The 27,919-nt window shown below is 39.6% G+C and overlaps 2 protein-coding genes across 3 annotated transcripts; one reads left to right on the top strand and one right to left on the bottom strand.

Moving 5' to 3' along the window:
- Nucleotides 1–66: 66 nt before the first annotated feature.
- Nucleotides 67–11,390, top strand: LOC310936675 (phenazine biosynthesis-like domain-containing protein 1). 2 transcript variants are annotated; one of them, XM_083900784.1, is made up of 10 exons: nucleotides 67–386; nucleotides 2,430–2,529; nucleotides 5,267–5,365; nucleotides 5,613–5,722; nucleotides 6,736–6,765; nucleotides 6,937–7,025; nucleotides 8,239–8,330; nucleotides 8,923–9,006; nucleotides 9,184–9,246; nucleotides 10,489–11,390. In XM_083900784.1, exons 1-10 carry the CDS (start codon nucleotides 303–305, stop codon nucleotides 10,599–10,601), a joined length of 864 nt encoding a protein of 287 aa, XP_083756910.1. In that variant the 5' UTR covers nucleotides 67–302; the 3' UTR covers nucleotides 10,602–11,390. The 2 variants fall into 2 exon arrangements, with proteins under 2 accessions (XP_083756910.1, XP_083756909.1); XM_083900783.1 differs by having other exon boundaries at nucleotides 2,430–2,592.
- A 94-nt stretch (nucleotides 11,391–11,484) lies between these two features.
- On the bottom strand, nucleotides 11,485–27,200 carry dna2 (DNA replication helicase/nuclease 2). Its single transcript, XM_083900831.1, has 21 exons — nucleotides 27,090–27,200; nucleotides 26,795–26,978; nucleotides 25,899–26,047; nucleotides 25,669–25,791; nucleotides 24,822–25,068; nucleotides 24,610–24,724; nucleotides 22,811–22,967; nucleotides 22,515–22,706; nucleotides 21,655–21,900; nucleotides 20,382–20,495; nucleotides 19,959–20,068; nucleotides 18,497–18,606; nucleotides 18,270–18,398; nucleotides 17,428–17,520; nucleotides 16,598–16,791; nucleotides 16,403–16,492; nucleotides 14,892–15,105; nucleotides 13,773–13,862; nucleotides 13,496–13,681; nucleotides 12,279–12,425; nucleotides 11,485–11,681 (listed from the first exon to the last, which is right to left on the bottom strand). Exons 2-21 carry the CDS (start codon nucleotides 26,972–26,974, stop codon nucleotides 11,628–11,630), a joined length of 2,940 nt encoding a protein of 979 aa, XP_083756957.1. The 5' UTR covers nucleotides 26,975–26,978; nucleotides 27,090–27,200; the 3' UTR covers nucleotides 11,485–11,627.
- Between the last annotated feature and the right edge of the window lie 719 nt (nucleotides 27,201–27,919).

The raw sequence follows: 27,919 nt of genomic DNA, 5'->3' as shown, positions 1-27,919 counted from the left end.
CTTAAGTGACGAAACGGAGGCTAACTTCAGCGTCGTCCTTCTATTTCGCTTTTTCCTGCTCCGGCCACGACAGGAAGTAGAGAACTCCTCTTTCTTTTTGAGTGATTCTAACAATTCATCACAACTGAATACAACTGTTTTTTCCCCGTCACCCGTTTGTGTCGCGTATAAATCGACGTCACGGCCCTGACGACCCGCCTTCGCCGAGGAGGTCCTTTAGGATAAGTATTGTAAAACGACCTGGACTGTCCGGAGTCGAGCCGTGCTGCAACTGCGCACTGTGCATTGGGTGAAAAGGCGCAATGGAGATTCCGATATTCACAGTGGATGCTTTCACTAATTTACCTTTCAGAGGGAATCCTGCAGCTGTATGTCCACTCGTTCATGTGAGTAAGAACGTGTGGATCCATGCACACAAGGGAAAGTACTCTCGTAACTGCTGAGGTTAACAAACATGTACTGGGTGTGCAAGTTTTGGGGAACTGATCTGGACTGGAGAGGCCTCTTGAGACGAGAAGTGAAACTAATATTATATGTAGTTATATAATAATTGAGATAAATTAATAGGCAGACGGATGTGATTCTGAGATTAAAGTAATTAAATCTGAATTCTGAGGGGAATAAAAAGGTAATTAAGTGAGAATTCTGATTTGAAATAGTCAGAATTACAAGATTAAAGTCAGAATTCTGAGGGAAAAAAAGTAATTAAGTCAGAATTCTGATTTTAAAAAAAGTAAGAATTACGATATTAACGTCAGAAAGTCAGAATTCTGATTTAAAATAGTCAGAATTACAAGATTGAAGTCAGAATTCTGAGAAAAAAGTCATTAAGTCAGAATTCTGATTTAAAAGAAAAGTAAGAATTACGATATTAACGTCAGAAAGTCAGAATTCTGATTTGAAATAGTCAGAATTACAAGATTGAAGTCAGAATTCTGAGAAAAAAAGTCATTAAGTCAGAATTCTGATTTTAAAAAAAAGTAAGAATTACGATATTAACGTCAGAAAGTCAGAATTCTGATTTGAAATAGTCAGAATTACAAGATTGAAGTCAGAATTCTGAGAAAAAAAAGTAATTAAGTCAGAATTCTGATTAAAAAAGGTCAGAATTACAAGATTAAAGTCAGACTTCTGAGGAAGAAAAGTCAGAATTCTGAGGGAAATAAAGTAATTAAGTCAGAATTCTGATTTTTTTAAAAAAAGTAAGAATTACGATATTAACGTCAGAAAGTCAGAATTCTGATTTAAAATAGTCAGAATTACAAGATTGAAGTCAGAATTCTGAGAAAAAAAGTAATTAAGTCAGAATTCTGATTAAAAAAGGTCAGAATTACAAGATTAAAGTCAGACTTCTGAGGAAGAAAAGTCAGAATTCTGAGGGAAATAAAGTAATTAAGTCAGAATTCTGATTTTAAAAAAAGTAAGAATTACGATATTAACGTCAGAAAGTCAGAATTCTGTTTTGAATTATCAGAATTACAAGATTGAAGTCAGAATTCTGAGAAAAAAAAGTAATTAAGTCAGAATTCTGATTAAAAAGGTCAGAATTACAAGATTAAAGTCAGAATTCTGAGGGAAAAAAGTAATTAAGTCAGAATTCTGATTTTAAAAAAAGTAAGAATTACGATATTAACGTCAGAAAGTCAGAATTCTGATTTAAAATAGTCAGAATTACAAGATTGAAGTCAGAATTCTGAGGAAAAAAAAGTAATTAAGTCAGAATTCTGATTAAAAAAGGTCAGAATTACAAGATTAAAGTCAGACTTCTGAGGAAGAAAAGTCAGAATTCTGAGGGAAATAAAGTAATTAAGTCAGAATTCTGATTTTAAAAAAAAGTAAGAATTACGATATTAACGTCAGAAAGTCAGAATTCTGATTTAAATAGTCAGAATTACAAGATTGAAGTCAGAATTCTGAGAAAAAAAAGTAATTAAGTCAGAATTCTGATTAAAAAAGGTCAGATTTACAAGGTTAAAGTCAGAATTCTGAGGGAAGTCGTTTAAAGTCAGAACATCAGAATTCTGATATAAAAAAGTCAGACTTACGAGATTAAACTCAGAAAGTCGGAATTCTGATTTTTTTTTTTTTTTAAGTCAGAATAACGAGATTAAAGTCAGAATTCTGAGATTTAAGTCAGAAAGTAGGAATTCTGTGGAAAAAAAAGTCAGAATAAAATAAATTAAAAGACATTCAGTACAGTTCTGAATCAGTTATGACGTTTTCTATATTATACTGCAATGTCACAACAAAACCATATGGTCTCTTCCAAAGTGACAAATATACTGGGACACTCCAACATGCCCCATTTTTAATTTTATTGTGTGTTTTGGTATTTGGCACAAATATCCTGTTGCTCGTGTTTTCAAGAAAACACAATTAAATGGCTTAACAAACTGTGTGTGTGTGTGTGTGTGTGTGTACTGTAACAGGAGCTGACGGATCACTTGTATCAGAAGATAGCAGCAGAGATGGGTCTGTCGGAGACGGCTTTCATCACCGCGATCGACACCTTCGACACTTTCGCCACAGGTCAGAGGGTAACTGTTACTGCATTCATCACCAGGATCAAACCCTCTGACAGTTTCACCGCAGGTCAGATTATAGTTTTAACTTACACTATAATCAAATAAACCAAATTATCAGAGGCCTCAAACTCAAAATGACCTGGGGGCCAGTGAACTTGTTCAGGAGGGGGTTGGGGGGCTGGTCAAGTGGGAGTTTAAAAGTTTAAAATAATATCCTGATAATCCATCACGATGTTGCAATTAAACATACTTAGCATGATATTGCTCACCATTTCAAAGTAAAATTGATCTGTAAGTGACAATTGTAGTTAAAACACAAGGCAAGATTATAATTAAATGTCAAATTTAATCTTGATAAATATAATTATTATTACAAAAATGTTGCTCTGTTTGTCAGTTTGTTACTGAGGCTATTTGGTTATGCTATAAGCATACAAAAGTATACTTCAAATATTATATAATGCATCCCTTCACCCTAAGGCTGTTTAAGAGGGAGTTGAAGTTCCGGTTTTGTTTATTGAAAGTGCTTGTATAAATATTGGTCATACTATGTAAATAAGTAGAGCTTCTTCGTCTTCCGATAATATGCTGCAGGAGAGAAACGATTCCGTTTGCAGTACAAAGTTCTTCAATGAATGGGGAAATCCAATTTATATTTGTCAATCCAGACGCCGTGTTAGGGTGAGTGTATTTTTAAAATAATCCGAATCAGCATCAGGAACCCTTTATTGTCATTGCTCATAGTACAACGAAATTAAAGTGTGTCATCCAGACGGTGCAATTTATGTGTATTTCACATAATAAGCGAAGGCTTAAAAAGGTGTTTAAAACAGTTAAGATAAACATGCACAAAATAACATGCTTAAATAAAGATAATGTGTGCTTATAAATGGATAAATGGAGAAGCAGCAGAGGTAAATGGTTTTATAATATTATCTAGTGAATATGGATACATGCTAAAGGGATCCACAGTTACATACTGTGATGCTGTGAGTCAGTGTAAATAATAAAGCCCAATTTATACTCCTGCGTAAAGTACTCTGCGTAGCGACGCAGAGTCCTCTGCGTCGACGCAGAACCTGTCGAAGAGCCTCTGCGTCGTCTCCGGGTGCACGAAATATTTTTTAAGTGTCCGTCACTCCGTCAAGGGACTACGGAGACGGCAAGAGCTGCGATTGGTCCTCAGGACAGGCTGAGCTAAGCTGCTCTGTGCCGGCTCTTAGTGCGCTCCGGGCGTCCTGACAGAGGCGGAGCTGATCCCCGCCGATAACGCCGCTGCCGAACTATAAATACGTCATATCTATACACACACAGCACATGTTTAGACCCTAAATGGCCAATTTCTCGCCTCAAATTATCTTAAAACTGCGTTCCGTCACACAGAAAAGTGAGAAACGGCCACTGTTTCAACAACAACAGTCTTTCGCTCTCTTTCTTTCTCGGACGCCATTGCTCACTGTAGCCTGAAGCAGAACAACCTTGCGCAGCGACCCCTACTGATCGGGCGGGAAATTGCAGCGAGTGTCCGTCACCACGACGCAGAAGTATAAATGCTCGGGGCGTCTCCGTGGTGACGCAGACGGATAACGCATACGCAGTCGGAGAAGTATAATGTGGCCTTAATACAGCACAGTTTGACCCTCAGCAACCCTGGTGTGGGTCTGATTAACAAAGGCATGTCAATGATTGTGGTGGTTATAGATATCAAAGGTGAGACATGGTTAAACATATACTGAGAGATTAAAGGGCACAATTTAAAGCGGAACTAGACCGGAAGTTCCTATTATCGCTGTTTTTTTGGTGTGTATCTGCGTCATTACCTTGTTTATGAAGCCTGACGGTTCGAAACAAACAGTTCAGCCACTGCTGAGAACGTTGTGTTTTATTGTAATCTCGGGGCTCAACGAGATCACTGAAAATCCCGTAATAGTTACGTAAGCAGCGGTTCTCCTGAACAACCGATCGTCCTCCTCCGGGCACTAGTCCGGGCACATCCGGTTACGTACATTGAACCGCAGAAGAAGAACGTCCGTTGTGGAGGTGTTTCACGAGCAACAGTGTCTTCTGACTCTGGGTCTGACTCCGGTTTAAAGTCATAAAGGGACTGCGGCGGGGAGTCGTGAAGAAGCTATTTTTAAACACTGTTAAAACAATGTTTTGATAATGAGGAGCAGTGCATCCACCGTTCCAGAGGGGGGCGCTGCGCTTCTGAGAACGGATGTGCTGGATAGTACTGGCCAATCACAAGACTCTGTCTTCTGGGGGTGAAAGATCACTCTGAAATCTCGCAGCAGAAAAACACTGTCAGAAAAGAGGATTTCTATCGGCTCGTTAACAGCAACTAGGAGGTTTTTGACCATAAAAACAAGTTATAATATATGTAAGTAGACCTCCATAACTAACATATATGTGCAACAGGACCACTCTATGTGACCTTTAAAGGCTCTGTGCAGTTTAGCCACTGTTGTGTTTTTGGGTGTGCGTATAAAACACACGTCTGTGCTCAGCAGTGTGATTTAAAGTAACTGGACACTTGTACGTATGGATTAGCAACTACAATACCGCGCTGGTGTGTTTGCAATAAAAAAGTTTTGGTTGCAGCAGTTACCAACTGCACAGAGCAATTGTGACACATGCACGTGTTTCACGTGTGAAACGATGGACATTTAATCACTTTTGTGGAATGTCGAAGGCGCCGTTTGTGATAAATCGCTCACCTGGAAAATGTGATGTGACGACAGGATCGAGGTTCCACCTCCGATGGTTTTCGCCAACCACTGAAGTGAATCTCTGTGGTCACGCTACTCTGGCCTCTGCAGCTGTGCTGTTCCAGCATATGAGTAAGACACACAGCAAACACACACAAACACACATTTACACACACAGGTTTGCACAGCAGTCATAGTGAGGACACTCACTTTTTTACCAGGATCACAAATGTTGAGCTGGAAAGTTCTGACGCACGTAAAGGACGATTCTCCGAAACCTTTTACGCAATGCAATATGATATAACATAATAATTATACACGGTAACCGTTCTAACCAAATGCCTAATGCACTAACTGACTAATATGTGACAATGTGTAGAGAATGAGAATCCTGTCGTGGTGTTTGAGACCAAGGGTGGAGACCTGGCTGTGTCGCAGCGGGGCGACAGCTACGTCATGGACTTTCCTCTCAACCCTCCCATAAAGCAGGTACAGTGTGTTTATTTAGATCAACACACACGTCCAGACTAGAATAAGATCAATGTGTCGAAGGTCAATGGCGATATAAACAATCTGAAATAAACAATCACAGTTTGTCTCAAGATGTGTTTTTGTGTCAGAGGTGTAAAGTAATGTAATTCAGTGTCGATATTTAAAAAAAAAAAAAAAAAGCTTTTTGTGAACCCATTATCTCTGGGAAACATTGGACAAAAAATCTTTAAATCGCGATATACTATCTATACTATATACTATACTGTTAATCTATATTAACTATATAAACACAAAAGAAAAATTGTTTATTTTGTGACTTCTGCACAATTATTACTACTTTATACTACTAAAAATGCGATATAAAACACGTAAGAAGATGAAAAAAAAATATATATTTTTTACTATAAACACATACACACACAGGATTTCCATATAAGGAGTTGTGTATTATTCCCACAGCAATTGACCAAGGCTGTATCTGTGGCACATAATAATATCTAGGTATTTTTTAGGCTGTACACAGATTGTTTCTCTGGGCTCATCAAAAATATTGTGCTTCTCAAATGAGAGTGACAACACACAGTGAATACACTCTAAAATAAAAGGACTAGTGTTTATCTATATTACTATATAGATCTATATTACGTGATCAGATAATGTTTATTTCTTTGGCCTTTAATGTTGTTAATCTGCTACAACACAAACAATTAGACTGAAAATGAAAGACATCTTGTTAAAATGTCTTTTTAAACATAATTTTGTCGATTTGATGTATTTTTTTTTACTAATATATATAATATTTTGTGTGTTTCACAATTTAATTCAATATACTAAATATGATGAGTCATCACAGATACCTTATCATGATATGACGATGTCTCATGTCATGTTATAGATATAATATTGATTAATTTATTAGGTTTTTAAATTCTTTACTTGTTTAACAGTGAAACATTTCCCAAATCTGAAGCAAAATAAAATATCTAATAGTAATAACTTTTCCCCCACAGGATCCAAATGAGTTCAGCGAAATAATCAAGGTCAGTAAGAAGAATCTTACAGGCTCCTCCTCTGCTTGTGAGTGAATGTTTTCCAACACTAACTCTGCAGGCCTTCTTGCTTTGTTGTTTGTTTTCAAACCAGTGCATTAACATTCCACTGTTTCAAATCTCATTGTCTCTGGTCTCTGTGTTTGTGTGCGTGATATACAGGCAGTAGTTGGAAACAACCCTGTCCAGGATGTTTGTCTAAACACCAAGACCAAGAAACTGATGATTCGACTAGATGACAGCTGCGAAGGGTTTGACTGACACACACACACACACACACACACACACACACACACACACACACACACACACACACACACACACACACACACACACACACACACACACATTCTTGTACTTGCTGCATACTGAGGACTGGGTTGCTGACAAAGTGAGGACCAGCATTTCCACTTTATAAATCAACACAATTACAAATATCTACTTCATGAATGACAAAGAACTACTGGTTGCAGTACCATAAATGGTTTTTTTGGTCCAAACCCCTAACCCTAACCCAACGTCATAATATACTATATAGTAATAATAATGCATTATGTCGTCCAAAATTTGAAAAACAATTTTGACCCAAATCTTTTGGTCCAAAATTTGAAAAACTGTCATACTATACTGTCATCCAAAAATTAAAAAAAAAAAATTAAAAAAACCTTTGAAAAAAAAATGTTGGTCCAAAATTGGACAAAAAAGTCATACTAAACTGTCATCCAAAATAAAAACATTTTTTTGATAAATTGAGTATAGCATGTTAGCAAATTTTTTGTCCAAAATTTGACCCAAAATTTTTTGTCCAAAATTTGACAAAAACATCATACTATACAGTCATCCCCCCAAAAAATTGAAACAAAAAATTTGAAAAAAAATGTGATTTTTTTTTTTTAAATCTTTTTTGAAAAAAAAAGTATTGAAAAAAAAATGTGAAAAACTTTTTGAAAAAAAAATGTGAAAAACTTTTTTGAAAAAAAAATGTGAAAAACTTTTTTAAAAAAAAAATGTGAAAAACTTTTTTGAAAAAAAAATGTGAAAAACTTTTTTGAAAAAAAAATGTGAAAAACTTTTTTGAAAAAAAAATGTGAAAAACTTTTTTGAAAAAAAAATGTGAAAAACTTTTTGGAAAAAAAAATGTGAAAAACTTTTTGGAAAAAAAAATGTGAAAAACTTTTTGGAAAAAATTTGGTCCAAAATTTGAGAAAAAGTCGTAAATGTATTTTCTTTTTTGACAAATTGAGTATAGCATGTTATAGCAACCTAAGGAAGTGATTTCAATGAAAACAAAGTGAGGACCGGCCAAAATGTCCTCACTCCGTAAAAATGCCCTCACTTTGTTGGTTAAAAACCCTCACTGGTCCTCAGTATGCCACAAGTACAAGGACACACACACACACACACACACACACACACTTTCCCTCTCAATGGAAACTAAAATGCTGCACCGTGTGTCGTCACCAGGTCAGTGCTCACATGCCTGAAAGTGGATGCTGCCGTTCTGGAGCGCAGTGAGAAGAGTGGACGAGTCCGAGGAGTGATCGTCACCATTAAAGGTCAGAATTACAGCTCTACTACTAACAGAATGATAGATGACGTAAATATGCGTTAACTGAATCATAAATACACTCTATACATTGTTAATGTGGTAAACGACTATTCTAGTTGCAAACGGTTTTTAATGGAATATGTACATAGGTGTATAGAGGCCCATTTCTAGTGTTCTAATGGTACATTGTGTTTGCTAATCGTGTTAGAAGACTAGTGGATGATTATAAAACCCTTGAAAACCCTTGTGCAATGATGTTAGCACAGCTGAAAACAGTTTATCTGGTTCTTTGACGAAAGGGCAACATTAGTATTTGGAATAAAAATCATTATTTCTAATTCTAATTTCTAATTGACTATATTTCCTATTCATTTTGCAACTCTTTTGATTAATAAATGTGACTTTTAATGGTATACAAAAAAAAAAAAAGATCGGTGACCACAAACTTTTGAACGGTAGCGTATAATTTCACTGTTTTATACTAAACTGTGAAGGTTTGCACCTGGATCATCGGATAACATGACTCGATACAAGCATCCAGCGACTGTCACTTGAATAAAAGTGGTTTAGATGCACTTTTAATGGACATCCACTTACAGGTTCTCCAGACTGCCTGCCTGGATACGACTTCTACTCCAGATACTTTGCTCCGTGGGTCGGTATCCCAGAGGATCCAGTCACAGGTGAGTCAAGCACTTCATCTGCAAACTACACCTCTATGTCAGATGAGGGAGAAATTCCATACACTTTCAATTCTTTGGCAGGTCCAAAAACAATGATGAACATGATTCAAATGTATTAAAAAAAATAATAATAATAATAATAAAAATTTTGCTCACATCTGCTCACTGTTCTTACAGGTTCTGCTCACACAGTCCTGGGTAGCTACTGGTCCAAGGAACTGGGAAAGAAGAAAATGCTGGGTAATTAACTTTTATAGACATTATATAGCATCTAATTATTGGGCAGACACTTTAAAAACCTATCTGTTTAGCACTGTTAAATAAATTATGTTTTTAATGCACATTTGTTTTCAATCTTTATATAACTTATTGAACTCTTACTTTTGTTTTATTACTATATTGTTGATTGTTGCATTCGACTTCATTGCACTTTTACAATTAAGTCTTTCACTTCTTCATAGCTCTTCTCATCGTAACATCTAATGGTCTTTTTAATTGTTTCGAATGATGCATTATTTTTATTTATTTTCCGTCATCTATAAAGCTTCTCAGACTGCGTTTGAAAATTGCTTTATAAATAAAGTTTGACCAAATGACTTTCCTGTAGGAAACTAAATCTGTTTAGTTGCAAAGTGTTGGAGGGAGAAACATCTGCCCAGGGCCGGCCCAAGCCTCCATGGGGCCCTAAGCCCCAAAATTAGATTTTGGGGCCCTCTGTTACTGCCAATAATAAAGATTATTAATCATTCACACACCTACTGTACTAAAGCTATTCTACTTATTCTACTCTGTCACGAATATGAATACACTTGTAAAACTAAATGTGAGAACTTTTTGTTGCATGGAAGCAGACGCCAGTTTTGCAAACTTACAGAAACATCTTTCAATTAGTATTTGGAAACATCTGCAACTCCCCCTACTGGCAACAAATAGAATCAATACATAAAACCAAACGGTTTATAAATAAAATATTAAGATATTAACGTCTGAAAATCTAAAAATGTGGACAATCATTGGGGGGGGATTCAAAATACACTCCTGTGATACAAATATTTTGACTTTTATATGTAAAAAACAGCATTAAATAAAATAAACAAATTAAAATAATAATGTAAATCAACAGAGGCACCCAGAACAAGGTAATAAAAATGGTTTATAAATAAAATATAAAGTTAAATAATCACATCTGACAACTATGTAAAAACTGTGAAAAAGCTTTGGTAAAAATTCTAAATAAATTACAGCGATCCAAACTTTTTTTTTAGTTAATTGCTCTTGGGGGCCCTCTAGTGGTCACGGGGCCCTAAGCAGCGGCTCAGTTCGCTTATGCCTTTGGCCTGGATCTGCCTGTAGATGTGGATGACTTCATTTTATATTGTATTGTGTATAGTTTCATATCGATTGTGTATGCTAAAGAACCCTGTCCTGTGTGAAATGTATAAGTAAGCCAATTAATATATGAATCGGTTTTTTTTTTTGCAGCTCACCAGTGCTCGAGTCGCGGCGGGGACCTGGAACTGGAAGTAAGAGACGACGGAAGAATCAACATCGTCGGACAAGCGGTCACTGTGCTGAAGGGGAAGCTCACACTGTAGAGGAGCAGACTAGTAAAGCTGTTCAGCTTAAATCAACAAAAATACTGGATACAGAATACCTTCAGATTTGTATTATTTATTTAATTAATAAAAAAACATAAAACAAATTCACAAAATTCACAGAGGTGTAAGAATAAAGCAGTGGTAAAACCACATTTCGTCTGGTAGTCACTGGAAACGGTGAAAACTAAATCAAAATTGAATTTCTAGCTGCAAAAAAAAGATGTCATGTCATATCTGTAATAACAAAGTCTCTGTAGCTTTAAATAAAATAAACGACTGGACTGCTTTGTTTCACTCGTTTCTGTTGTTACCAAAAAGTTAGGACATTCACGTTGCAGTTAGTGCTTCACAGATTGTTTGTACGACGTCCAGAGATCCAGGAAACACCAGCGTCACCGTGACCTCGTCCTAACAACGACAACTTTCAACCTGTAAACCGTGATTCGGTGAATTAAAACTTAGAGTCCTTCCATGAATCAGTAATTCTGTTTGATTTGACATAGTAGTGTCATTTCCTTCTCTATATTGTCATTACTGCTTACTTGTTTCCTGTGCTTCTCTGTAAACGTTGACCAGTGTATGGAGTGAGATATTTGGCTTAGTATTTGATTCTCCGTGCCTTGAACTCAGTCCCACGAGCTGCAGCGGCGCTGTACGCTTTTAAGTCGTTCTTCAGCGTTTCAGTCAGATAATTACTTGTTAAAACTGGAATGCAAAGTGTGTGGCATTAAAGATAAATCAACAGAGCGACACCGTTTGAGGTTCAGTCTCTAGATTCAGTCTGTGAGGTCTCTTTCAACCGTAGTCGGTACAAGACTAAAAGACTACACAATGAAAACTAACCAACCAACAATCTACAAAAAAAGATGACATATTCAGACCTGCACTAGTGTAATGATTAACAATTCAAAACATCAAACATGGATCCGGTTCTGAATTGCTGCCTGGTTGGAAGTTGCTCACTTCTGCCGTCTGCTCTGTTGTGCCAAAGGAAAACGCCGCCGTGGCTCGTCAGTCTTCTTGTCACAGGTGCATGCTGGGTAAGGCCTTATGTGCAGCTGGTGGGAGCTGGATAATGTAACGCAAAAGGTTAAGGAATAAACCTTGTAGACAAAAGAGGACGTGGAAAGAGAAAAAGCCTGATGCTCACTCTTCTATCCTCCTATTCATGCTAGTGGTCATTTCTCTACTGAAGCTGCTTCAATCATCCATGGTCACGTGTCGACGTAAAAGTAAGGAGCTGGTTTCCTGGAAGTTTCCTTGTAATTTATAGTTAAAACTAGAACTTTTGAACATAAATGTCCAGATACTTTAACAGCCATAATAACAAATTAATATTTATAATGAGTCAGTTAAGATAAGGATAGATTCCACAAAGTATACATCAATATGTCATAAGTAACAAGTTTGTTTTCAACTTAAATACTGCCTTTACTGTTTATTGTATATTGTGACAAATGACACACATTCACTATAAACTGTATATTCGCCAGTCCCTGGCGGAACATGCTATGTCTCCCCCTGTTGGAAATTGTCGGCAATGTATTGGAGTTCCCTTCATTACTCCCACACCAGTGGATCCTGATTGTGTTATTCTGTCCATGTGGCACTAAACAATCATCACGGAGCGCTGCTCAGAGTACATTAAATCTGATGAGTATTTGTAAAGGATATCATGTTCTCTCGCTGGAGATGGTTCAGGAGCTTCTCCACAGGCGCGTAGCGCCGCAGCGTTGCGGCCGAGCCCACCATGACCAGTTTGTGTTTGGCTCTGGTGATGGCCACGTTCAGGCGACGCCAGTCCTTCAACAGCTCACCTAACTGCAAACAGAGAGGAGGGAGGTCAGGCGTTAGTACACGACCGTTCAGAAAGTTTGGGCTCACATTTACAATTTGTTTTGTGTTTTCCAAGTCAAGTCAGTATTCATCAAAATGTGCAAAATGAATAGAAAATACATTCAGGTAATTTGACAAGATTAGAAATAATGATTTTTATTCAAAATAATCATTTTGCCCTTCAAACTTTGCTTTCATCAAAGAACCAGCAAAACTGTTTTCAGCTGTGCTAACATCATTGCACAAGGTTTTTCAAGGGTTTTCTAATCATCCAATAGTCTACTAACGTGATTAGCAAACACAATGTACCATTAGAACACTGGAAATAGGCCTCTAAACACCTATGTACATATTCCATTAAAAATCTGACGTTTGCAGCTAGAATAGTCGTTTACCACATTAACAGTGTATAGAGTGTATTTCTGATTCATTTAATGTTATATTCATTAGAAAAAAAGAAGGACATTTCCAAGTGACCCCAAACTTTTGAACGGTAGTTGTACATGTAGTCAAGTTAGTTGTGATTATAACAAAATACAGCTCCTTTATTTGCAACTAAACAAACAACAACTAAAGAGGCATCTGACTGACAGAGACCATAGATAAAGTCACCATGACAAAATAACCTAAAGTAAAAAAAACAACGCTCCATTCTCCTTTGCAATCCTGGACCGTAAAAGATGAAATGATTTCCATTATAAGGACAGAAATATATGGCAAAAATAAGGACATTTCTAAGTGACCACAAACTTTTGAACGGTAGTGTATGTGTGAGCATAGTCTAGAATCTTCCTCCCAGCAAGAGTTCTCCAAAATGTGCATTTTTCAGAAACCTAATCCACAGAAAAAGCTACATTTTCTAAAAAAGACGAAGAGACGTCTGATTTAAATTGCCCTTTGAAACCACCTCCGTAAGTGGATGAAATCAAATTAAAAATCCAAAAGCAAAAAAAGAAATAAATCTGATTTGATGTTGTGTTTTTTTCACAAAACCACTGGGGATAGAATTGTCAGTCTGAGTCTGAACAAGGCCAAAGAGAAAAAACCCAACTTACGTGTCCTTCCTCTGCTGTGCTCCTGACAAACGAAAACACAATTAAACTCTTGTCTCGTCCCTGGTATTTGTCCACCGTGTTCACCTCCACGCCAGTGAAAGCGGACGACTGCAGCAGAGCAGAGATGCTCTTCAGCTGCTGTCTGTACGGAGCAATAACTCCTACATCGCTGGGTCGACATCCCGCCTGAAACAACAGAAAATAACGCAGGTTAGCGCGATAAGTAACGAGGCCGATCATTTCCGATACCTTGGTTGATTTGAGGACGATGCTGTACCTTTATGAGCAGTGAAAGCAGCTTGTGTATGAGAGCAGCCTCAGTGTGATTGCTTACACCTCCCTGCTCCACAGACTCCAGCGCTGGAACCTTGCAGGAAACAGAGCAAAGAATGGGATTAAAATCAGTTCGGATACTTCATGTATATATAATAATAATAATAAGTTTTTTAACAAAGTGCTTAACAGTCAAATAAAGCTTCTTCAAGGCCCAACGGTTCACACAATGACCGAACTCTGAGCATCACAACCAGACTCAAAGATGTGCAGCATCTGCCTCGACTGGTTGGGGTGAACATAAAATAGAGGAGGAGTAATGAGGAGAGATGAGAGATGGCACAACAAATATGTTAAAGGTCACATAGAGTGGTCCTGTTGCACATAAATGTTAGTTATGGAGGTCTACTTACATATATTAACTTGTTTTTATGGTCAAAAACCTCCTAGTTGCTGTGAACTAGCCGATAGAAATCCTCTTTTCTGACGGTGTTTTTCTGCTGCGAGATTTCAGAGTGAACTTTCACCCCCAGAAGACAGAGTCTTGTGATTGGCCAGTACTATCCAGCACATCCGTTCTCAGAAGCGCAGCGCCCCCCTCTGGAACGGTGGATGCACTGCTCCTCATTATCAAAACATTGTTTTAACAGTGTTTAAAAATAGTTTCGTCACGACTCCCCGCCGCAGTCCCTTTTATGACTTTGACCCGGAGTCAGACCCAGAGTCAGAAGACACTGTTGCTCGTGAAACACCTCCACAACGGACGTTATTCTTCTTCTGCGGTTCAATGTATGTAACCGGATGTGCCCGGACTAGTGCCCGGAGCAGGACGATCGGTTGTTCAGGAGAATCGCTCCTTACGTAACTATTACGGGATTTTCAGTGATCTCGTTGAGCCCCGAGATTACAATAAAACACAACGTTCTCAGCAATGGCTGAACTGTTTGTTTCGAACCGTCAGGGCTTCATAAACAAGGTAATGACGCAGATACACACTAAAAAAACAGCGATAATAGGAACTTCCGGTCTAGTTCCGCTTTAAAATAGATGGAAGGGGAGAAAACAAGAGAAAGAGGGAACATGAACCAACAAAATAAAGAAAACTGCTCTATATTTGACCAACCATTGAGCAGTCGAGGAAGCAAACGGGGTTGTTAGGCGACAGGGTGGCGTGTATCCATGCCAGATCATGCTGTGGACGAGCGTGAGGGGAGGAACTGAGCTCAGACTGGACAGAGGTCAGGAACGGCAGAGTGAGCAGGGCCGAGGCCGTGCGCTCTGATCCACACTCCAGACGGCCTTCGTACATCAGCGAGTTACTCAGAGACATGATCTGCCTGGAAAACACAAGAATACACAAACAGTTGTAAAGAAGTTATTCTGCCGCCATCTTGTTGCACAGAAGGATTTGACAAGCGTACTGGAAAATTCAAAAACTATGGACTGGCGATCTGTCCAGGGTGTGACCCCACCTTCAGCCCCCATGTCAGCTGAAATTGGCACAGCTCCCACAAGACCCTCAATGTGGAGGATAAGTGCTAGAAGATGGATGAAGCTTTGTGCCCGTACACTTGTTATTACGGCAGCCCTCAGGACTTCCGCTGAACGACTGAACGTCCAATCACAGACGAGATTCACCACCGCATCAAACGTTTTCTCAGTACCGTAATTCCTAAACAACTGAATAACTAACCAGATATCGAAAGTGAAAGTTATCGTGGAAAAAAGGAGCAGAAGCACTCACTTATTGAATTTTTTTGGACAATTCTACAGCCATAAAATCAAAATAAATCCAGGTGACCTGATAATCATGATGGTCGCCAATATTGGAGGGTGTAGATCGCCTATCGAGCTACTTCAATACATACACTGGTATCTGTGTGTGTGTGTGTGTGTGTGTGTGTGTGTGTGTGTGTGTGTGTGTGTGTGTGTGTGTGTGTGTGTGTTCTTGTACTTGCGGCATACTGAGGACCAGTGAGGGTTTTTAACCAACAAAGTGAGGTCATTTTTACGGAGTGAGGACATTTTGGCCGGTCCTCACTTTGAAATCACTTCCTTAGGTTGCTATAACATGCTATACTCAATTTGTCAAAAAAAAAAAATCTAATTTTGGACGACATAGTATAGTATGACGTTTTTGTAAAATTTTTGGAGCAAAAATTTTGGCTACATTTTTTTTTTCAAATTTTGGTCAATTTTTTCTTTCAAATTCTGGGTCAAATTTTTTTTTTCACATTTTGGGTCAATTTTTTTTCACATTTTGGGGAATTTTTTTGTTTTGTTTTTGTCAAATTTTGGACCAAAAATTTTGGGTCAAATTTTTTACCAACATTAATTTGTCAAAGATTTTTTCAAATTTTGGACGACATATTATAGTATGACGTTTTTTTTGTCAAATTTTGGACCAAAAATTACAAAAAAAATGTTTTTTTAAGTTTTCCAGCCCTTTTTGCTCTGGGGCTCCACCTGCAGACATTTTGTGGTACTGCACCCAGTAGTTCTTTATAGATATCATTCATGAAGTAGATATTTGTAATTGTGTTGATTTATAAAGTGGAAATGCTGGTCCTCACTTTGTCAGCAACCCAGTCCTCAGTATGCAGCAAGTACAAGAATGTGTGTGTGTGTGTTTACCGGTTCATGCGGTACTGAACATTCATCTGGACGACCGCTTCATGGTGAAGCTCTAGTCGTTTAAACAGACATTCATCCATCCCAAGAGACCTGGGGGGGAAAAAAAAGGAAATCAATTCAATCTTACTTAATATTTCAATGCAAATTTCACCAAATACCTTTTCTTTATCCAAACAAATAGAGTAAACGCGTTACTTTGCTTCCTGGTTTTGCACGATCGGCGGCAGTTGTTGGTGATCTCCGACCAGCACAAATCTCTTGGCGTAGAACAGCGGTCCCAGGCAGATCGGCTGACTGATCTGTGACGCCTCGTCTACGATGCAGAAATCAAAGCGGCGACGCGTGAAAAGGGGATGTTTGATGCCCATGCAGGTGGTTCCCACTACCAACTGGAAAGAGAAGGGGATAAATGTTCATCGAGGTGTTACAAATATTGCACCACCGTTCAAAAGTTTGGGGTCAACTATAGATTTTTTTTTTGTTGCGTTTTCCATTAAAAGTCACACTTTTATTCACCAAAAGAGTTGCAAAATGAATAGAAAATATTGTCAAGACATTGACAAAGATTAGAAATAATGATTTTTCATTCAAAATAATAATTTTGCTTTACCGGCAAAACTGTTTTCAGTTGTGCAAGGGTTTTCAAGTTTTGCAGCTAGAATAGTCGTTTACCACATTAACAATGTATAGAGTGTATTTCTGATCCATTTAATGTTACATTCATTGAAAAAAAGAAGGACATTTCCAAGTGACCCCAAACTTTTGCACGGTAGTTGTACATGTAGTCAAGTTAGTTGTGATTATAACAAAATACAGCTCCTTTATTTGCAACTAAACAAACAACAACTAAAGAGGCATCTGACTGACAGAGACAATAGATAAAGTCACCATGACAAAAAATAACCTGAAGTAAAAAAAAAACTGCTCCATTCTCCTTTGCAATCCTGGACCGTAAAAGATGAAAAGCCTGTGATAAAATGAACCCCTTGCGATGTCACTGATTCATCCGTGTGACGCTTCCTCACCTCCTTGTTATAAAGCTGCTCCAGTTCAGTGGGAGTGTGAACTCCCGTTTTCCTGGCACTTTCCTCCGTGTACGGCAGAATATCTGGATGCACCTGAAACACAACACAAGAGAAAGAAACATAATTAATAATAATAATACAGAGCTTTAGGCCTTTGCAGTTCCATTATACCGTATATGTATATTTGTATACCTAAATGAGAAAAACTGTGACTATTACAACTATTATGTTACATCCCATCATTTCAATACTATTTAGAAGGTCAGCACGTCAGAATAAAACAACTACAATCATGAACACAAGCACACGAGCGCTCGCCACGGCAGAAAACAATGAATGCTGACATGTTGCATTACAACATGTCGGCATTAAATTACGTGCATGTCGAGGAGAAAAACAAAAATCCACACAGAAATTCATGTACAAGACGATCTGAACATCTCAACAGGACCCACAAATGGGTCGTGGAAGATTAATTTTGGAGGGACTTTCAAGCGTTTACCCACGATTTATAAAGTACCTTGCCTAAAATTAAGTTGTGATTAATTTATGAAACATATTGGTTGGAAACATCTGGTTCATATCCAAAAATAATGGCTATAGTTACAGAAACGGACAAGACAGTTTGTCATTTTTAAAAACTCTTCTATATTAAATATTCATGCGTTTCCTGACATTTTTTAAGCTCCTTTAATGATGATTTGTGTTTTTATGCAAATGACCACACCAGTTTATCAGCTTTTCTTAAAAATGTCCACATTTATATTCAGTGAGGACTTATTTGCTGTACTGTACTAGTGTCCACAGAAAACAACAGTTCAACAGAGTCAACAGCAGCAAACCTTCTGTCCCTGACCCAGACGCAGAAACCCGACCCGGAAGCGCTTGAGCTTCAGCAGGATGTTGTCGACGGCAGAGTGAGTGTAGCTGGTCAGTAACACGCTGAACCCGCACGCGTGGAGGATGCGAACCTGAGAGACGGTGAGAGAAAAAGAGGACAAAGACGGAACATGAGAGAAGAGTTCTGTTCATACGGTGGGGAGAATGAATTCCGGTTACGGTGTTTTACCAAAGTGCAGATGGTTGTGGTTTTGCCAGTGCCGGGCATGCCGACGATCAGCGTGTAGTCTTTGGAGAGCAACACCTTCTTCATGGCCTGCTTCTGGGGTTTGTTGAGACCTACGCACAAAAACAAAAGCATTCAACATTGAGCCAACAGGCAAATTGAAGCCTGTTTTCTTTCTCTCTAAGGCAACAGAAATCCAAATTGGGAAGAAACTGGGAAGTGTGGACCAGAGCAGAGAAGGTCGCTGAATTTAAAGGTGACATAGAGTGGTCCTGTTGCACATAAATGTTAGTTATGGAGGTCTACTTACATATATAAACTTGTTTTTATGGTCAAAAACCTCCTAGTTTCTGTAAACTAGCCGATAGAAATCCTCTTTTCTGACGGTGTTTTTCTGCTGCGAGATTTCAGAGTGAACTTTCACCCCCAGAAGACAGAGTCTTGTGATTGGCCAGTACTATCCAGCACATCCGTTCTCAGAAGCGCAGCGCCCCCCTCTGGAACGGCGGATGCACTGCTCCTCATTATCAAAACATTGTTTTAACAGTGTTTAAAAATAGCTTCTTCACGACTCCCCGCCGCAGTCCCATTTATGACTTTAAACCGGAGTCAGACCCAGAGTCAGAAGACACTGTTGCTCGTGAAACACCTCCACAACGGACGTTATTCTTCTTCTGCGGTTCAATGAACGTTACCGGATGTGCCCGGACTACCGCCCGGAGCAGGACAATCAGTTGTTCAGGAGAACCGCTGCTTACGTAACTATTACGGGATTTTCAGTGATCTCGTTGAGCCCCGAGATTACAATAAAACACAACGTTCTCAGCAATGGCTGAACTGTTTGTTTCGAACCGTCAGGCTTCATAAACAAGGTAATGACGCAGATACACACCAAAAAAAACAGCGATAATAGGAACTTCCGGTCTAGTTCCGCTTTAAATGATCTAAAGGTCTTATATTATATCCTATTTCTCCAAGTTAACCTAGTTCCCCGGTGTCCTAATGAACATGTCTGTGACATGCGTTGGTCAAAATACCTTAAGGATGAAGCACCACAGCAGTTCAATCACTCTGCCAAAACAGCCCTGTTCAGAACGCTCCGTTTTGAGTGCCTGTCTCTTTAAATGCAAATGAGACACAGCGTCACTGAGGCTCCGGCAGCTAACAGCAGTTAGCATTTGGAAAAGCCATCATTTGCCGACTCTAGCCGGCACATTGCCGTCGTATATAAAATGTATCCACTGAACACGTAAATCCTCTGAGGCTGGAAGTTTGTGTAGAACTCTGTGTTGCACTGTGCAGCCAAGAATAGAACACTTCGCAAAATTCCGCTCTTCCGGATACTGTTGCCCTCGCCAGCACTCTCGCGTTCTTTTAGGAACAAAGCGGAGCTCCCGTGAGACAATTCCAGGAATGTATTTTTTAATCATGTTTACGTGCACTTGAACTAGAGGAGCTTCGACACCTTTGAGGATGTTGGCCACCGTGTCCTTGGCTTCTCGGGGCAGAACAGCACTGAGGTTGGAGATAAACTCTGGAGGACGAAGGTCAACAACCAGCTCCCTCAGACGATCACTGCAGAAAGACAGACGGGAGTTGAACTAAAGTTATATTAGGTGATCATCAAGCCTTTTTTTTGCGGCTGCCCCCAGTCGTTGGAATAGTTTGCCTTATCGTGAAAGAGCAGCCTCGACTCCTGAAAACACACCTCTTCTCCTTGGCACTCATTTCAGGATGAAACTCACACAGATTGCCCTTTTTTTCCTACTGCAATGCAATAAAACTAAGGTTGATTTAAATGTGCTATATAAATAAAGTTGACGTTAGCATATTACACACAAGAAATAAAAAGCAATGAAATGTTTGTGGCTATTGTTGGAACTGGCACCTGTCCTGAGAGTTTTCCATCAGTCTGGAGAGATTAGTGAGGTGAGTGCCGAGGCCGACGACGCCTTCATCACCGTCCAAACGAAACAACCCGGCATTCAGCTTTGACAAGTCTCTGCAAAACAGAGCGCAAATAAAGTCAGCGGCTGCTGCTGCTGATAGAGAAGTATGAATAGTATGAGTAATTAAGATTAAACAGAGAATGAGAATGATTCATTTAATTTATGGTAACTTCAGATTATGGAACACATATTCACCATTACCTAGGTGCTTACATACTAACATGCATATAAGTCGCATACTAGCTCTTTATTAGTAAATTAAGCACATATTACCACCTTATGCAGGAAAAATCTTTATTCATGTCGTAATAGAGGTAGAATAAGGTGTTAAAGGTCACATAGAGTGGTCCTGTTGCACATAAATGTTAGTTATGGAGGTCTGCTTACATATATTAACTTGTTTTTATGGTCAAAAACCTCCTAGTTGCTGTAAACGAGCCGATAGAAATCCTCTTTTCTGACAGTGTTTGTCAGCCGCGATGTTTCAGAGTGAACTTTCACCCCCAGAAGACAGAGTCTTGTGATTGGCCAGTACTATCCAGCCCATCCGTTCTCAGAAGCGCAGCGCCCCCCTCTGGAACGGTGGATGCACTGCTCCTCATTATCAAAAGATTGTTTTAACAGTGTTTAAAAATAGCTTCTTCACGACTCCCCGCCGCAGTCCCTTTTATGACTTTAAACGGGAGTCAGACCCAGAGTCAGAAGACACTGTTGCTCGTGAAACACCTCCACAACGGACGTTATATTCTTCTTCTGCGGTTCAATGTACGCAACTGGATGTGCCCGGACTACCGCCCGGAGCAGGACGATCGGTTGTTCAGGAGAACCCTTGTTTACGTAACTATTACGGGATTTTCAGTGATCTCGTTGAGCCCCGAGATTACAATAAAACACAACGTTCTCAGCAATGGCTGAACTGTTTGTTTCAAACCATCAGGCTTCATAAACAAGGTAATGACGCAGATACACACCAAAAAACAGCGATAATAGGAACTTCCGGTCTAGTTCCGCTTTAATACGTGCTTAATGATTACTAATAAACTACTTATATATGTTAGTAAGCACCTACTTAATGGTGAATATGTGTTCCCTAATCTAAAGTGTTACCGAATTTATAATAAAAGTTTGACTAAAATTAAGTAGTAGAATAAAAACATAACAGGGCAACAGTCCTTGGTTTTGAAAGACAATGATACATATGTTAGTTTTCACCTGTCCAGGGTGCAGCTGATCTGCGACTTGCCGACTTCGCACAGATAACCCGTTGCCAAGCCGACGAGCCGACCTCCCTGGCCGCTGATGACGACGCGATCTCCACTGGTGAGGCCAGTGTGAGACAATCCCTGCTCTGGAGCTGTGCTACCTCCTCTGTGGAAGCGATGCAGGAAGACTCCCGCAGACTGGACGACCACTGAGCCGCTGAGCTGCAGGTTCCCCACACAGCTCCCGTTCTTCTCACTGCAAAACACAAAAGAAACACAGAAAAGTGAGCTCAACTGTTTACAGCAGAGGTCACTAACACACTCAGACCTACTTTTAATCAAGCATTAGTAACGGATCAATCATATGTGCTGTAAATTATCATGTGACACTTATCATATCAAGGATTTTGGAGGAGAATTTAAACTTTCAATTTTCAATTCTTTGAATTTTCGTACTTTGAAGTGTTTATGATTGTATAATTGTTTTGTTATTTTAGTTCACATTAAATGCACTAATTGTGTGCAAGGAAAAAAGCACACATTATGATGGACGAATATTCTCTATTTAGACCTATTACTATTATTATTATTGTTATGTCATTAAAATCGAATTCTGTATGTGTTATACTGTATATACATACACCAATAAGTCAATGCATTTCTATATTATATATTCATAGATAGCACCTGGCGTGTCCATTATTGTACTGCACGGGGAAGGACAAGGTTATATCACCAAATCGATGTTTTGACCCAGGAACGATGAGCTTAAACAACAGGGCTGGTGATTTAATGGCTCACAAAAAGGAGCCGGACATTTGAGCGAAGACCAAAGACGATGACCGTTTACGCGTCTACAAGCTTCTTTACCTCTCCTCAACCGTCTGAAGCCACACGCGCTTTCGTCCATTCTTGGCTTCCATGGTCTGCGCCTCAAGGCAACAGAGCAGAAGCCAGTGGGAGAAATAGGTCAGATGCGGTAGAGTCAGGTGACCGGTCTCCTGCTGCAGGAAGTCACGCACGACGTCCTCGTCGACGTCTGCGGAGCTGCTGTCCACCGCTCTGGAGGTTCAGGCGGACGGAGGAAAAATAAGAAGCAGCAGAGATCAGAAACTACTATTTATACTTTTTCATTTCAAATTCTGCTAAATGCCAATAATTGTTACCTCTCATATAAAGCACAGTTGATCTTTTGGGGACAATACTGGCAGGTTTGTCTGTTTGACAGGATGTCGGGGAGTCTGGACAGGCGGCTCGGCTTCACTTCTTTGCTCACACAGTTGTGAACGTGATGAACCAAAGTGTTCCTCAACTTCAGCAGCTCTGATATAAACATAGACAGTTTTAGTGACGAGGCTGGTGACGAGATTTACTGCATAATTGTGTTTTTAGACTTGAAAATGGACGTTCACTGGTAAATTAAAATTGAATTCATAGTTTCATAGTGTTCTGTTATCAGCTGTCACTATCGCTTTTGTTTTGTTTTTGGTTTTAAATGCAATAACCAGAGGTGCTCACCAGAGGCCTTTGTATACCTACAATGGATAATCATAATCCTTCATTTTTGTAGAAATACAATTACAGAATCTAAAAAGAGACATGATGAGACATGATGTCCCACACCTTGCTTGACATTAAATTCAATGGACACCATGCTTCTCCCATGGTGTCCATTTTTATTGTACATCTGGACAAGTGATTGTCCTTGGGACAAAGTCAGTCTTTGTCATTTTCTTTGGTGGAATCTGTCGAGAGACAGTGGGCAGTGTCCACAACACCGCTAGTAATTATCAACTTGCGTTAATCTATGCACATCAAGCAATGCAGGGCATGAAACAGTAGGTGGTGTCGTAACAAACAAGGGAGACAATTACCTAAATATCAACTTAACCTCTTATTCCCTGACCCTCCTTTTGGAGTCCCTGCTTGAAAACGACATGCCCAAACTAAATAGAGTAAACCTATGCAGTTACAAGCTCTATGTGGATTATCTTGGTATCAAAATAAAGATAACACTTGTGAGATTCCACCAGAGGTGTAAGTTTCACTGTAGATGTCACTGTGTCAGAGTGAATGTACATGGAACACAGCATAAATGAAGGATTTTTTTCTCTCGCCTAAAAAAGTATTGCATTTTAAAGGAAATATCACCTTTAAAATATGCAGTAGGAGCTTAAACACATGGAGGTCATGTAACAACATGTGGACATGAGCTGTGCAAAGTCTGATACTGCTGAAATAAAGCAGAGTGAAATTACAGCGGTTTTAGTAAAGAGATGTCTGGGCGTTCTCACTTTTGGCTCAGCTTGGCACCATCTGTGCCATTTGAGATTTCTTAGGTACCAAATTATTAAAAACCAATTAAATTTTATTTATATGTCACTACAGATCTAAAAGGAACTTGTTTTGAAAAAAAAAAAAAAAAGTATAATAACTCGCCTAAAATCGGCTTTGGGGCTGGATCCGTGAATCTTGGTCGTAGAGTGATGAAAATTGTAACGCTGGAATCTGTAGATTCTCCGCTGTCCAGCCGACACGTGTTTTTTTTGTTTACATAATCACGCTGGCGCTCCGGTGCCGCTTTTCAATGTGTGCGCTGTGACGGTTTTTTCCGCTCCTGCTGTTTGATCAATCGGTGTTTTAACTGTGTTTCGTGAACATAAGAATGATTTATATGAGCTTCTAGCTGAGTTTCTGACCTTTCTGTGGGTACGCAGCATGTCTGTGTTTGTTGAAGTTAGATATGGTTTTACGACGCTTTTGTCGCTGCGTCTGACGCTGCCCCCCATCCCGGGGGCAACCGTGAAGAAGAGGTTAACTTCTTTCTTGCTCTTTTCAATGATCCATGTCTATTTAGGGCATTTTTCAAAAGCTTTCAGGCTTTTTTTTTTTTTTTCACATTCACAAACTTTCAAGGACTTCAATGATCCGTGGGAATCCCCCACATAAGGACATACATATGTACCTCTGTAGTCCATGTGACTGGCCACTACCGGATGCAAGTTGCCAGTCTTGAGGTAAAGCAGGAGGCCGGCCTCAGAGTTGTATCTCTCCATGCTCATCAGAGTGTACAGGATCACCTACACACACACACACAGAAACACACACATGTATATTCCACACTTCTCACTGCATGTGTGCATCTGTGTAGTTGGACACACTGTGTGACCCACCGACCTGACTGCGATGCTCTATCGAGTTGGACTCTCTTCCCGTCTTCAGCTCGAGGGGCAGAGTCTTCTCCTCTGGAGTTCTGTGGTGGCCGCTCCGTGGCCTTTGGATCCGAACACGCGCCGTGACATCAATTTTCCCTTTCAGACCAAATCTCGGCGCCCACACGTTCTCTTCGATATCCGCGAGCTCTGTAACCGTGACGACAGCTGCAGAGTTCTGGTCCCGGCTCGGAGCTCTGCAGCTGCTGGGGCTGGAGTTGTGGAGACGGAGACAAACGTGTGATCATCAGCTCATTCCCGAGAATCACAAATGTCAAAAAAGACACAAAAAAGAGTCAAATATAGTTAAAGCTGCAGTGTGTAACTTTTGGTCATCTTTCCGTCTTTGAGAAAAGAAACAATGGAACAATTTTGTACGGTGTGTCCATCTAGAAATAGGCTCTGCCAAGCAAAACTATCACACCTGACTGAGGGAGCACTTGTGTGTACACAGCAGCAGAGCAGAGGTGGGCGGGGCAAGAATCGTTTATCCCGTCAACCTGCTGAAGGATAGGGTTTTTTTTTTAAAGTTAATTCTGAAACTTTTCATGGGTGTGTCTTTGTGTTTTCAGTCACACTCCAACCCCTTTGCAGCCATCTCACTTTACTAGCGCAATCGTTCTGTTGCTTCCAGTGTGGATCTTAAAAACAGAATGAGTTGAGCTGAGCTGATCATTGGCTTCATCAGCATCGTGTGAACTCATTTGACACTGGAGCGAATATCATGGACGTTTTTAAAAATGACACACTACAGCTTTAAGTCTTTGTTTGTGTGTGTGTGTGTGTGTGTGTGTGTGTGTGTGTGTACACACATTTTGAGACTGATAGATTTTGGTGTCGGGCTGCAGAGGTATTCCTTAGACCAATGTTCCAGTGAGGGCAGATAATCATACAGTTCCTGCTTCATCTCGTCCTGACTCACACCCAGACTGTACCTGAGGGACGCAACATAAGTTAACAGGAGATAAATCATCATTTACAACTGAATAATAATCACTTTCTTATAAATGTCTTTATAATCTTCACCGAACAAACCACTTACATGTCTCCCATGTACCGAGGACTGCACAGGGCCTGATCCGTCAGCTTGGACAAAGTCGCCAGAGAAAAGTCTTTAGCGGTGGCTGCTCTTTGAAAGACCTCGTGCACCATGGTGCCATTCAGCATCTGCTTTGAGCCGCCGTCAAAACTCTGCATCAGGGGAAACGGAAAAGAATGAAAAACACAAGTTTTTAAAATAAATAACCGACTATAAATACAATGTGATCCAAAATAATAATATCAATGTATAACCCTAGATATTACCAGATACAGTAGTATCTTAAATTTTAGTCCAATATTGCTGAATAAGATCAACACCTTACAAAAATGTCACTACACAGACTTCTGTATCACATTTTCCATGAGAATTAACAGGATTTAATGGCAATCCAGGGGAATAAACTTGAAACTTTCAAAATTGAAAGGTTGGGAACTTGAATATAGTTGGAAAATAACATATTGTAGCATAATCTTGCACTGTGCATTCCTCCATCACATGCTATGGATGTATAACAAGAACTGGATAGAGTAACTTTCCCTCCGGTTTGCAGTTCATTTTTGTAGTGGCCACTCATGGTACTGCAACATAAAAGACTCAAGCTACCCAAAAAGGCAATTTTCAAATTGACCACAATAGTAAAAAGAGACGCCTGTAAAACTGTAAAACAGGACACCTCGAGACATGGACAAAGACATTTATAGATTTGTATGTTCTATATTTTTAATTCATTTGTGTAAACCCGTCCTAAAGGCTATGAAGAGCCGAGAAAAGTCATAGTTCCAAACAGTTTCTACAAATTATCCAAACACTAGACTAAATTCTGCATAAATTCCTGAACAAAAGTTCCCATTGATAGTTTCTGGAAATTTATTGGGAATTATCCGCCGGTTTTTTACCTTGAACATATCACTCAGAACTGCACGCCTCATGCAGCGGATGGAGTTTGAGATGCTGGTTCCTGAGATCAGATTATCGGGCAGTAAAACCAGGAAACCACTCTCCCTGTCCACTAACCAGGACCCACAATCAGAGCTGCCCTCCAGGTGCACCACATCGCCACCACGCACAGGCGTCATCTCCCTGGAAAGAAAGAAGAAAAACTTTACATTGCATATAATGAGAAAATAGTGTATATAAAGCTGAAAGGTCTGCGGTGTATGTCGGAATTATAGGAAAAAAACGCAGCATTACCATCCGTCCTTCAGCAGACACGTCTCAGTCGGCTGCAGAGACTTGTGGCATGAGATGGTCAGCGTTTTGTGACCAGGATTCTCCTCCACGTCCAAAACCCAGTAGCGGTTGTTGAGGCCTCCAGAGAGAATCACATGATCTGGCACCTTCCTGTAAACACAGAGGCATCATCGTCATCATCTGTTGGGATACATGTTTGGGATTATAATTGGCAAGAATCTAGAGATATCTAATCCAGATCAAAACCTCTATGGTTTTATGATTTATGTTGTTTCTCACCTGGGTTTTTTTGGTTTATCCGCAACAACTCGACCTTCATCATCGTCCATGCGCTCTGTAAACCAGTCCTCGTCCAGCACTTCGTCCAGCACTTCGTCCAGCACTTCGTCTACAAGACAAGCCGACATCGTTTCTGATTTTTAAAAAGTTATTTAGTAAAAAACAAACAAGATATGACCAGTATATTAAATTACAGATTCCATGATGGAATGTTTAATATATCCTATGCAGTGGTTCACCCTCTTACAATTCTAAAGTCCTAAAGTACTGTAAGGTCTGCGCACACAGACGCAGTGTGTTTCAACCACAGAATGGCTTTATTTTATAACTGAAACACATACACAAAGGACTGTTGTTCTGGCTACAACCCACGCCGCTCAGCATGAACTCACTAACTTCCAAAACTTTTCCGACAACAACAACAACAACACTGCGCATGTGCACACGGAATACTCTGAAAACCCATTAAAGGGACAGCAACAGAAACACACACTTCGAACAGTTGAACAAACCTAACCACACTAACTAATCCCCTTCAGGATTGTTACCCC

The sequence above is a fragment of the Microchirus variegatus genome (genome assembly GCF_963457635.1).
Source record: "Microchirus variegatus genome assembly, chromosome: 14".
NCBI classification, from domain to species: domain Eukaryota; kingdom Metazoa; phylum Chordata; class Actinopteri; order Pleuronectiformes; family Soleidae; genus Microchirus; species Microchirus variegatus.
Note: the sequence above shows the minus strand (reverse complement) of the source record. Positions and strands in the feature narration are given on the sequence as shown.

Bases quoted from the DNA above. Each gene is read 5' to 3' on its own strand.
- dna2 (XM_083900831.1), bottom strand. From the start codon at position 26,974: ATGACGCCTGTGCGTGGTGGCGATGTGGTGCACCTGGAGGGCAGCTCT. The intron at 16,792-17,427 runs GTGAGGAAGCGT...TTCTCTTTCCAG, and splicing joins AGCAGCTTTATAACAAGGAG to TTGGTAGTGGGAACCACCTG. The intron at 15,106-16,402 runs GTAAACACACAC...TGTGTTTTCCAG, and splicing joins GTTCAGTACCGCATGAACCG to GCAGATCATGTCTCTGAGTA.
- LOC310936675 (XM_083900783.1), top strand. From the start codon at position 303: ATGGAGATTCCGATATTCACAGTGGATGCTTTCACTAATTTACCTTTC. The intron at 2,593-5,266 runs GTCAGATTATAG...ATGTGACGACAG, and splicing joins CTCTGACAGTTTCACCGCAG to GATCGAGGTTCCACCTCCGA. The intron at 7,026-8,238 runs GTTTGACTGACA...TGTCGTCACCAG, and splicing joins CTAGATGACAGCTGCGAAGG to GTCAGTGCTCACATGCCTGA.